The sequence below is a fragment of the Salmo trutta genome, chromosome 38 (genome assembly GCF_901001165.1).
Source record: "Salmo trutta chromosome 38, fSalTru1.1, whole genome shotgun sequence".
Taxonomy (NCBI): Eukaryota; Metazoa; Chordata; class Actinopteri; order Salmoniformes; family Salmonidae; genus Salmo; species Salmo trutta.
The window spans coordinates 18,993,245-19,006,002 of record NC_042994.1 but is presented as its reverse complement, the minus strand read 5'-3'; the positions used below and the strand labels follow the sequence as shown (position 1 = coordinate 19,006,002).

At 43.7% G+C, this 12,758-nt stretch overlaps 1 protein-coding gene across 1 annotated transcript; it reads left to right on the top strand.

Annotated features, from left to right (window-relative positions):
* Positions 1–3,828: 3,828 nt before the first annotated feature.
* LOC115178001 (uncharacterized) lies at positions 3,829–6,798 on the top strand. The gene is made up of 6 exons (XM_029739012.1): positions 3,829–4,101; positions 4,287–4,841; positions 5,231–5,492; positions 5,802–5,970; positions 6,169–6,274; positions 6,426–6,798. The coding sequence occupies exons 1-6, from the start codon at positions 3,961–3,963 to the stop codon at positions 6,663–6,665; spliced, it is 1,473 nt and encodes a 490-aa protein (XP_029594872.1). The 5' UTR covers positions 3,829–3,960; the 3' UTR covers positions 6,666–6,798.
* Positions 6,799–12,758: the final 5,960 nt, after the last annotated feature.

The following is a 12,758-nucleotide window of genomic DNA, read 5'->3' as shown; positions in this document are numbered from 1 at the left end:
CTTAAGTTAATACTTTGTAGCGCCACCTTTTGCTGCGATTACAGCTGTAAGTCGCTTGGGGTATGTTTCTATCAGTTTTGCACATCGAGAGACTGAAATTTTTGCCCATTCCTCCTTGCAAAACAGCTCGAGCTCAGTGAGGTTGGATGGAGAGCGTTTGTGAACAGCAGTTTTCAGTTCTTTCCACAGATTCTCGATTGGATTCAGGTCTGGACTTTGACTTGGCCATTCTAACACCTGGATATGTTTATTTGTGAACCATTCCATTGTAGATTTTGCTTTATGTTTTGGATCATTGTCTTGTTGGAAGACAAATCTCCGTCCCAGTCTCAGGTCTTTTGCAGACTCCATCAGGTTTTCTTCCAGAATGGTCCTGTATTTGGCTCCATCCATCTTCCCATCAATTTTAACCATCTTCCCTGCCCCTGCTGAAGAAAAGCAGGCCCAAACCATGATGCTGCCACCACCATGTTTGACAGTGGGGATGATGTGTTCAGGGTGATGAGCTGTGTTGCTTTTACGCCAAACATAACGTTTTGCATTGTTGCCAAAAAGTTCGATTTTGGTTTCATCTGACCAGAGCACCTTCTTCCACATGTTTGGTGTGTCTCCCAAGTGGCTAGTGGCAAACTTTAAACAACACTTTTTATGGATATCTTTAAAGGTAACAGCGCTCACTGTTGCCCCTGGTGGCCGGTTTCCATGTCATATCCTGACATCCTCAGCCATGGATGGATGTCGAATACTGACTTGTATCACGTGTGATCTGCCTGCAAAACTCTGATTCCATTCCAGTCTGGCTCAGCTCAGCAAATGTAGCAATTGGACATTTGAAAACGTAGAAAATCCAATTCAATGATATTGTTGTTTCCTGAACTGAGTGAACTCATGAACTGCATTTGACTTAATTTTCAGAGTTAATTGAGTTGAAATGGAATGAAGGCCAACCCTGCTAACCATGGTCTTTCCCTGTAAAGTCTAGACCTTTCCCATCAAAACCCCAAGCCCCCATCCTTGTCTATAGTGCCTTCAGAAAGTATTCATACACCTTGACTTATTCCACATTTCGTTGTGTTACAGCCTGAATTCAAAATGGATTAAATATATGTTTTTCTCTCACCCAGCTACACACAGTACACCATAATGAAAAAGTGAAAACATATATTAAGAAATGTTTGAAAATGTATTGAACATTTAATATAGAAATATCTAATTTACATAAGTATTCACACCCTTGAGTCAATACTTTGTACAAACACCTTTGGCAGCGATTACAGCTGTGAGTCTTTCTGGGTAAAGTTTCTAAGAGCTTTCCACACCTGGATTGTGCAACATTTGCCTATTATTCGTTTCAATATTCTTCAAGCTCTATACCAGGCAGTGTCAGAGGAAGGCCCTAAAAATTGTCGAAGGCTCCAGCCACCCAAGTCATAGACTGTTTTCTCTGCTACTGCACAGCAAGCGGTCCCGGAGTGCCAAAAGGCTCCTTAACAGCTTCTACCCTTAAGCCATAGCACTGCTGAACAGTTAATCAAATGGTTACCCGGACTATTTGCAATTGACCCCCTTATTTTATTCATATTTGTTATTATTTTCTGCACTGACTCTCTTCCATAGGCTCGATATACACTCACTGGACTCTAACCATACACTTACACATACTACACTGACACTCCAAAACACACACACAAAATGGTTTAAGGGCAACAAAGTCAAGGTGTTGGAATGGCCATCGCAAAGCCCTGATCTCAATCCTATAGGGCAGAAGCGTGAGCGAGCAACGAGGCCTACTAACCTGACTCAGTTACACCAGCTCTGTCAGGAGGAATTGGCCAAAATTCACCAAACTAATTGTGGGAAACTTGTGGAAGGCTACCCGAAACGTTTGACCCAAGTTAAACAATTTAAAGGCAATGCTACCAAATACTAATTGAGTGTATGTACACTTCTGACCCATTGGGAATGTGATGAAAGAAATACAAGCTGAAATAAATCAATCTCTCTACTATTATTCTGACATTTCACATTCTTAAAATAAAGTGGTGATCCTAACTAACCTAAGACAGGGGATTTGTACTAGGATTAAATTTCAGGAATTGTGAAAAACTGAGATTAAATGTATTTGGCTACGGTGTATGTGAACTTCCGACTTCAGCTTTATACGGTGTATATATATATATATATATATATATATATATATATATATATATATATATATATATATATATATATATATATATATCATATCATATATAATCATATCATATATAAACTCAGCAAAAAAAGAAACGTCCTGTCATTGTCAACTGCGTTTATTTTCAGCAAACTTAACGTGTAAATATTTGTATGAACATAACAAGTTCAACAACTGAGACATAAACTGAACCAGTTCCACAGAAATGTGACCAACAGAAATGGAATAATGTGTCCCTGAACAAAGGGGGGGTCAAAATCAAAAGTAACAGTCTGTATCTGGTGTGGCCACCAACTGCATGAAGTACTGCAGTGCATCTCCTCCTCATGGACTGCACCAGATTTGCCAGTTCTTGCTGTGAGATGTTACCCCACTCTTCCACCAAGGCACCTGCAAGTTCCCAGACATTTCTGGGGGGAATGGCCCTAGCTCTCACCCTCCGATCCAACAGGTCCCAGACGTGCTCAATGGGATTGAGATCCGGGCTCTTTGCTAACCATGGCAGACCACTGATATTCCTGTCTTGTAGGCAATAATGCACAGAACGAGCAGTATGGCTGGTGGCATTGTCACGCTGGAGGGTCATGTCAGGATGAGCCTGCAGGAAGTGTACCACATGAGGGAGGAGGATGTCTTCCCTGTAATACACAGCGTTGAGACTGCCTGCAATGACAACAAGCTCAGTTATATGATGCTGTGACACACCGCCCCAGACCACGACGGACCGTCCACCTCCAAATTGATCCCGCTCCAGAGTACAGGCCTCGGTGTAACGCTCATTCCTTCGACGATAAACGTGAATCTGACCATCACCCCTGGTGAGACAAAATCACGACTCGTCAATGAAGAGCACTTTTTGGCAGTCCTGACTGGTCCAGCGACGGTGGGTTTGTTCCCATAGGCGACACTGTTGCCGGTGATGTCTGGTGAGGACCTGCCTTACAACAGGCCTACAAGCCCTCAGTCCAGCCTCTCACAGCCTATTGCGGACAGTCTGAGCACTGATAGAGGGATTGTGCGTTCCTGGTGTAACTCGGGCAGTTGTTGTTGCCATCCTGTACCTGTCCCGCAGGTGTGATGTTTGCATGTACCGATCCTGTGCAGGTGTTGTTACACGTGGTCTGCCACTGCGAGGATGATCAGCTGTCCGTCCTGTCTCCCTGTTGCGCTGTGCAGCATGCCTAAGGCACGTTCACGCAGATGAGCAGGGACCCTGGGCATCTTTCTTTTGGTGTTTTTCAGAGTCAGTAGAAAGGCCTGTTTGGTGTCCTAAGTTTTCATAACTGTGACCTTAATTGCCTACCGTCTGTAAGCTGTTAGTGTCTTAATGACTGTTCCACAGGTGCATGTTCAATAATTGTTTATGGTTCATTGAACAAGCATGGGAAACAGTGTTTAAACCCTTTACAATGAAGATCTGTGAAGTAAGTTGGATTTTTACAAATTATCTGTGGAAGACAGGGTCCTAAAAAAGAGACGTTTCTTTTTTGCTGAGTTTATATATATATATATATGGTATTTACAAATTCATCATACATTTATGATTTTATATGGGAATCAAAAAGCTTTCATGAATGTTCACCATGTGCTGATGTGCTCAGCGCTGTCAACAGACCCCATTATGACATCACAATGTAACGGAATCCTGGCCATGATATCATTGCTGGTTCCATCTGACAAGCAAAATTTCATTTCAACTCATTTCATGATAGTTCTCTCACAGAGATAGGTTAAGTTGTTATTTTGAGTGTTAATATTTATCATCAATGGCTTATCGAGGAAGAAAATCAAGTGAGTTTGACAAACTCCAGAAGGAGAACTCTCAGATGAAGAGCGTCATCGAAAACTTGAGGAAGCAAAACATGGCTTTAAACCAACAGGATGACCAGGACAAGTTTTCAAGTTTTGTAAGGCTCATCAGTATTTCAAACGTTTTTCAAAAATATCACTGTTTATTTTGTGGTTTCATAGACAGACAGTAGGCCTACATCCATAACATCTTTAGCTTAAAAGCTTTATATGACACACTGTAGAAACTATTTTGACTACTTCCCTTCTGCTATTCATTTCATACTGTACCATTGTGATCCAGGGCTATCAGGAGAGCTACCCAATCCCAGAGGGCCATCGGGGCTTCATCAGTGATGCCAGACTTCTGCAGATGCAGAGAGCTGAGAGAGAGGCCATGGAAGCAAAGCAAAGAAAGATAAGTGCTATCCATGAGAATTATGTCCGGACTGCTCTCATCGGGGTTGGCAGCACCTTCGCGCACCACTTCGTCCCCTCTATTCAGTGCATTCCGCGGCCGAAAGCTCCACCGAGGCCTTTGCCACGAAGGCTTGAACACATAGCTCTGGCCCCACTGAAGAACGTGGTGGGGGTGGACGGAGCCCAAGTTCGACCCGGATCTCACTCTCTGGAGTCCATCCAGGTGAATAAGTCATTCAGCAGCAGTAGCGTGCGGCCTGTTCCCGTCCCTCCCACTGGAGCTCCCTCCAAGAGGGGCAAGAAGAAGAAGAAGGGCAGGCGGGGAGTCAAAGCCCTGAAAGTCCAGTTGGACCAGGGCTGTGCTGACAACAACGGACCCATTGACCTGATGGAGGAGGTGAGGGACATCGAGGCTCACCTGAAGGAGGAGGCCTGGAAGGTAGGATGGACTTTGAATTTATTGTAAATGTGAAAATTTGTGAAAACACAAGTGTAGACTTTACTGTGAAACCAACAGTGCAGTTCAAGAAGAGTTAGGAAAATATTTAACAAATAAACTAATGTAAACAATAATAATAATAAAAGTAACACAATGACATAACAATAACGAGGCTATATACAGGGGGCATCGGTACCGAGTCAGTGTGCGGGGGTACAGGTTAGTTGAGGGGGTACAGTGTGCGGGGGTACAGGTTAGAAAGGATACTCTCTTTGACGGCATGATAGAATAGATCCTAGAATACAGGATCTCTGTGTATTAGTTTATGTATATACTAGTTCTATATGCATTTCTATGATGGGAGCAATCTTTTCTGGTCTACGCCAAAGGTGGTACATGAGGTGAAGGCCATGGGCAGGAGAAGTTTGGGCTCGGCCATGTCCATGGGGGAAATAGCCACCAGCTCCTTGGGAAGCCTGAGCTCAGTGGACATGAACACCCCTGCGGAGCTCCGTGACTACTTGGCTGTTGGGACCCCGGTAAAGTCACGTGACAGCCCACCCAGGCCTGCTCCCCCTCCTACCAAGCCCAGGAGCAAACTGCCTCGGCCTACAAGGTTCCTTAGCCTGCAAAAGGCTGACACCGGCTCAGGTCAGTCCCTCTCATGTACTCACGCTAATTTAAATTAGACAGGGAGATGAAGCTAGGTAGACTCATAGTAGGAAGGGAAGGGACACAAATGGCTTTAGCCCAGGGCTAAGACATTTTTCCATACTTGCTTTGCCTGTTGCACAGTGAGATAACCTTTGCTCAAGGCGAATTAGACCCTGCTTCTGAGCAGGTTGAGCACCAAAAATGTGTGCTAAATTGAAAATGATATCATAATGAACTAAGATGTTCTAGTGTTAAAAGCTACAAACAGATATGGAAATGAGTAAATGCATAAATACATACATACAGTTCACAGAGAGATAGATGTCTGCTGTCAACCCATAGACAAGAAGGCAGCCAGTGAGCCAAAGGGCCAAATAAAGAAAAGTCAGGACCAGGCCAGATTGCAGCCCCTGTCCAACCCAGAGCAGGCCCTGACTAAGACCTTCAAGCTGCTCCACTCTGCCTCTGATGACTGGTGAGCATTCACTGTAGACAAGACCAATGGAGCTAGGCTAAAGGAAGCACAGTGTAGTGTCCTTGGAAATGTAGATTTGAGCTACAGAGCGTAGAAACTTCTGAAATTAAGAGACCAGAGTCCTAATTGATGAACATCATTATAATGTTTTTGGAAAATGTTGTGGAAATTGCTTACGTTTCTTTCACTGAATTGCAGGGAGAAGAAGATCGAGGGCTTGACCTCTGTCCGTGTGATGGCTCAGAACCACATGGACATACTGATGCCTAAACTCCATGATATCTGCCTTGCCATTATAAATGAGGTAGCTGTATTCATTCACTGCCCTATTCATTCATCTGCACCAATCTGCTACATTTGGAGAACAAGTCAAATTATTGTGTCACGTTTCTGATGTTCGTGGGTTGTACTGCTCAACATTAATAGCTGGTCCTGTGCATGTTATTATGATTCAGGTGAAGAACCTGCGCTCTGCAGTGTCCTGTGCTGCCATGGCCACACTGGGTGACATGTACGTCCACCTCCAGAGGGCCATGGACAGTGAGGTGGAGGGGACGGCACGCGTGCTGCTGCACAAAGCCAGCGAGGCCAACACCTTCATCCGGCAGGGCGCCAACTGTGCCCTGGGTCACATGGTGCAGAGCTGCACCCCTACCCGTGTCATGAATGCCCTGCTGGTCGGTGGGCTGAGGTAAAGAGGGAGAGGGGTCAATTAACACTCACTAAGGGGTAGATCCGGACTTCACAAATGTTCACTTTGTCTCACATTGAAAGTTTGACTCGAGTGGAAGTTAGGATTCACTCCAAACAGACCTGAACTTTCTGGTGCAAAATGGTCGCTGCTCGCTTAGGTATACCACACATTAGATTAGATTCAACTTTACTGTCATAGTACAAGTACAGTACAACGAAATGCAGTTAGCATCTGACCAGAAGTGCAAATAAAAGAGTGCAAAAAATGTACAAGTAAAACAATTAAGTACAATGTATGTTATTAAGTGGGATGTATAAATGTGCAATGAAGGCAAATGGCAAGTACAAATGGCAAGTCTAAATGTGCAATGAAGGCAAGTATTAGGGCCGGGACAATGCCAGTATCGCAATATATTTTCAATGGCAAAAATGAAAACACAAAGCAGATCTCACTCTTTGGTCCTTTAAAAACCTGCTGTATAAATCCGCTTTGTATTTTGGATACTGGTATCGTCCCGGACCTAATTAGCAGTGGATGTATGTCATCTCTACACAAGAACATTTGTTAACACTTTATATGAAAGTGATGCTCCAGAGCAGGGCCGGCTCTAGCCTCTTTAGCCTCTTGGGGAGGTTTGGTTGGGAGGCCCCCACACCAAGCGGGCCCCCAAAAATTATGGCACCCCTCTTGACGGCGGAGAGAAACATGTGCATATTAAAGTTAATTTCCTGTAATTCGACACTACAGTAAATGGTGACCCCGATGTGATATATCTTACAGATACTTTGGACTAAATTTGAGTTTATTCTATTCTATTATTCTATTGGGGCAGCAGGTAGCCTAGTGGTTAGCGCGTTGGACTTGTAACCAAAAGGTTACAAGATTGAATCCCCGAGCTGACAAGGTAAAAATCTGTCGTTCTGCCCCTGAACAAGGCAGTTAACCCACTGTTCCTAGGCCGTCATTGAAAATAAGAGTTTGTTCTTAACTGACTTGCCACATGTTCATTATATATGATCATTTTATTTGTTTACAAATAAAATTATCATATATAATGAACACGTGGCCTATGTGAAGGCGAATATGCAAGCAATCTATATTTTTGAGTTATGGAAATCGACTCGTATTAATGATTTGATCAAAAAAGGCAAGAATGTTCTCACATTTGATTCGAATAGGGTTGAAATTCTTTAGTGCTGGCAATATGCACTGAGTATACTTAACATAGGGGGGGCGGGGGGGTCTGGTGAACACGTCAGGGTTCTATGGCCGCAGGCAGAACAGCAGAAACAGGGTCAGCAGCACGACCAGGTGGACTAGGGACGGGGACAGCCAGGAGTCGTCAGGCCAGATAGTCCTGAGGCATGGACCTAGGGCTCAGGTCCTCCGAGAGGGGAGAGCGAGAAAGATAGGAGAATTAGAGGGAGCATATATATGATCACACAGGACACCAGATAAGACAGGAGAATTACACCGGATATAACATAATGACCCTAGTCCCCCGTTCAAAGGCACTTAAATATTGTCTTGCCCATTCACCCTCTGAATGGCACACATACACAATCCATGTCCATATTGTCTGTCACGACTTCCGCCGAGGTCGGTCCCTCTCCTTGTTCGGGCGGCGTTCGGCGGTCTACGTCACCGACCTTCTAGCCATCGCCGATCTACTTTTCATTTTCCATTTGTTTTGTCCTTGTCTTACACACCTGATTTCATTCCCCCAATTACTTGTTCATTATTTAACCCTCTGTTCCTCCATGTTTGTTTGTGAGTGATTGTTTGTTTGTAATACGGTCCGTTATTGTGGCCTCGAATTATTGCGTTGTATTTGTGAATATTTGAGTAAATTATGTTTATTACTCATATCTGCTGTCCTGCGCCTGACTCCTCTACACCAGCTACACACAGGCAATATTACATTGTCTCAAAACTTTAAAATCCTTATTTAACCTGTCACCTCCCCTTCATTTATACTGATTGAAGTGGATTTAACAAGTGACATAAATAATTAGATTCACCTGGTCAGTCTGTCATGGAAAGAGAATACGTTCTTAATGTTTTGTATACTCAGTGTATTGACATGCATAAGAAAAAATACGAGAGAATGTTAATTCTAAAGCTTGCTGTGCTTTTACTCGGGAAAAACTAATAGCAACACAGCAAACTACTGAACTACTGATGAACTTCCCAGAGGAAATCAGAGCGCAGCATAGAGCAATTGGAAGCAGAACTTCAAGCATATGAAAAAGAGCATGATCAGACAAGGTCATTTCTACATGATGCGCAGCGAGATTGGTTAGAACAGAGCACAAATAGGCTCCAACGCGACATGTCTTACTGAGATGCAGATAGCTGCAAAGTCAGTCCCACCTAGGGTGTGGCCATGCCAAAGTATGTGAGCGGAGTGAGGAGTGGAGCTTGCCCTATTTGACTGGATCGTGGAGCAAGTTTCCCAGAGGCTGGAGCTTCGACTTTCTCGCCCCCTTCAATTTCGCTCCAGTAGTGCTCCAGTAGCACTCATTTTACAAGCTCAGGGCATGCCCGGCCCAGCATGCATTTGTAGTTTACTTGTGTGCTGCTATAGCACCTTGCTTTAGCTACTGTCATCTAATATTCTAAATATCTTCATAAAGAAGCTGATAAAACACACAGGTGAAAAATCAAGGAGACTTACAAAGATGAGGAGGACCAAGAGCAAGAGAGGGAGTGCGGTTATGTAGTGTCCACAACTAAAGAATGAAAAGACAGGTATCCCGAAAGCATGTACTTACTACGTGTACATGCTAACAGAAAGGAACGAGGTGGTTAGCTAGGTAGGTGTCATTTTAGCGCATTATTTATAAACAAAAAATTATCTCTAAAAAGTTCAGTTAATTTTCCTTCTATTATCTACACAATAGGCCATCATTGATGGCATGTTAACTAACTCTATTACCTCTTTCAAGGAGCGTTCTGTTTTGATAGGGATATTTGACCTAAAATCCTTTAGGCCTACCTACAGAACAAAATAAAAATAACTACGCATCCCTGCCCAGCCGGGCATTAGTGGCCCAAACGGTGTTTAGCATCCCAAGTGGCTCTGCAAGAGCTGAGAGCGTATTCTCTGCGGCTGGCCTGCTCTCCAGGCACAATCACATGAGCCTGAAGCTACAGACTCTGGCCAAACTCATGTTTCTAAAAATGAATTCAAAGGCACTGTAGACTGAGCCTAATGACGCATTTTTATTTAATTTGTATTTCATTCTAAGTAAGTCAATCAGCATGTATGTGCAATTGATAGACTATAACGATTTAATACAACAAAATGCTGTTTAAATGCTGAGCTTACACGGAACCCAAACTGCCTGCGCGCGTGCGCCATAGTGTTGACAGTACCAAAATACAACAACTCATTTACAAAAAACACTGCAGCACAAACAAGTTACAACGTGAAATCGCCTCTATCCCATTCATACCTTAGAGGACCAAACTACATCTCCCATAATGCAACGCCCGTACTGTTAGCTTCACAGAAAGGCATGATAGCTAGCAACAGCAGCACTTTTAGCACTCTGTAAACTATATTAATAACAACAATAAAACTCTGAAAGTTACCTGTTTCTATAGTCTCACATTCCCTTATAACAACAATATCTACAGCATTAACCTTGGGATGTTTTATTTATTTCACGATATGGACTTCTACAAAGGAGTAATCTGCAAGACACACCTTTCTCAGTGTTTTCTCGGACTGAGGAGAACGGCAGCTACGGGTAGTACCAGGGTGTTAGTAGGTGACGCAAGCACCCAGATGAAATAAAATATATTTAATGAAACAAAACCCGAAGATGTTAACATCATTCATCTACTGTAACTGCCCACCTAACATCAACAGGCAGCACCAGTAGCGCAACAATTAAAAATGGACACCAAAAGTAAAGTTCCTGGCGATCAAAGCGATCTGACTCCCCCCTTCTGTCTGAACTTGGAATATTCTTGTTCGCGGGCTTTGGCCCTCAACCTGGTTATTCTGTTCTGCGTTGTGTACTATTCTAATAATTTGAAGTTTGATGGAATAACCATTTCAACTCTACTACAAATACATTTCGTATTAGGCTACATGTCTGACTCCTGACCTATTTAGAGTGTTTATAGGCTGTTTAATACGACATGTAGCCTATTTGAAATTATGAGTGCTTCTTACAGTCACCTTTTCCTGTTGTTTACTTAAATATGGCTTGGTTTCAATATTTCTAAACGAAATGGTAGGTTATACGTCACAGCTTTCAGCCAATCAGCATTCAGGGGTCGAACCACCCGGTTTATAATTTCAATTATCTCGCCAACCCCCTCATTACCACTCTGGGTAGCAGAGTTTCAGTTGTGTTTACATCTGTAGGTCTGATATCTGATTGGAAGTTCACTTTTATAGTAGCATATTGGTTAACAACTCACATTGTTTTATTTTAACAACTCAGAGGCTTTTAAGAGTCTTAGATTCATTGTCTCTCTCTTTTTCTTTGTTCCTGACCTGCGCTAGTGAGATACACTCTCTCTCTCTCCACCCCAGCGACTCTTGGGGCATGGCCTTTCAGGCTATGACTTCTCTCTCTCTCTCCCTCTCTGATCATGCATAAGGTATTGCATTGTAATGTTTGTTAATGCCTTGTATATGATTTCATAATGTTAAATACCTTTCCACTCTCAGTCCAATTCTTGCAAGTCAATGTCAACTCATTGCCTAATGCTTGCTTGCAAAATTATCTGCCGAAATTATTGCAACCCCTATTACTAGCCTGTTCAACCTCTCTTACGTGTCGTCTGAGATTCCCATAGATTGGAAAGCAGCTGCTGTCATCCCCCTCTTCAAAGGAGGTGACACTCTTGACCCAAATTGCTACAGACCTATATCCATCCTACCCTGCCTTTCTAAGGTCTTCGAAAGCCAAGTCAACAAATAGATTACCGACTATTTCGAATCCCACCGCACCCTCTCCGCTATGCAATCTGGTTTCAGAGCTGGTCATGGGTGCACCTCAGCCACGCTCAAGGTCCTAAACGACATCGTAACCGCCATCGATAAGAAACAATACTGTGCTGCCGTATTCATTGACCTGGCCAAAGCTTTTGACTCTGTTAATCACCACATCCTCATCGGCAGACTCAGTAGCCTTGGTTTCTCAAACGATTGCCTCGCCTGGTTCACCAACTACTTCTCTGACAGAGTTCAGTGTGTCAAATCGGAGGGCCTACTGTCTGGACCTTTGGCAGTCTCTATGGGGGTACCACAGGGTTCAATTCTTGGGCCAACTCTTTTCTCTGTATACATAAATGATGTCGCTCTTGCTGCTGGTGAATCTCTGATCCACCTCTACGCAGACGACACCATTCTGTATACTTCTGGCCCTTCTTTGGACACTGTGTTAACAACCCTCCAGACGAGCTTCAATGCCATTCAACTCTCCTTCCGTGGTCTCCAACTGCTCCTAAACACAAGTAAAACTAAATGCATGCTCTTCAACCGATCGCTGCCTGCACCTGCCCGCCCGTCCAGCATAACTTCTCTGGACGGTTCTAACTTAGAATTTGTGGACAACTACAAATACCTAGGTGTCTGGTTAGACTGTAAACTCTCCTTCCAGACTCACATCAATCATCTCCAATCCAAAGTGAAATCTAGAATTGGCTTCCTATTTCGCAACAAAGCATCCTTCACTCATAATGCCAAACATACCCTCGTAAAACTGACCATCCTACCAATCCTCGACTTCGGCGATGTCATTTACAAAACAGCCTCCAATACCCTACTCAACAAGCTGGATGCAGTCTATCACAGTGCCATCCGTTTTGTCACCAAAGCCCCATATACTACCCACCACTGCGACCTGTATGCTCTCGTTGGCTGGCCTTCGCTTCATAATCGTCGCCAAACACATTGGCTCCAGGTCATCTACAAGACCCTGCTAGGTAAAGTCCCCCCTTATCTCCGCTCACTGGTCACCATAGCAGCACCCACCTGTAGCACACGCTCCAGCAGGTATATCTCTCTGGTCACCCCTAAAGCCAACTCCTCCTTTGGTCGTCTCTCCTTCCAGTTCTCTGCTGCCAATGA

Bases quoted from the DNA above. Each gene is read 5' to 3' on its own strand.
- LOC115178001 (XM_029739012.1), top strand. From the start codon at position 3,961: ATGGCTTATCGAGGAAGAAAATCAAGTGAGTTTGACAAACTCCAGAAG. The intron at 4,102-4,286 runs GTAAGGCTCATC...ATTGTGATCCAG, and splicing joins AGGACAAGTTTTCAAGTTTT to GGCTATCAGGAGAGCTACCC. The intron at 4,842-5,230 runs GTAGGATGGACT...TCTACGCCAAAG, and splicing joins TGAAGGAGGAGGCCTGGAAG to GTGGTACATGAGGTGAAGGC.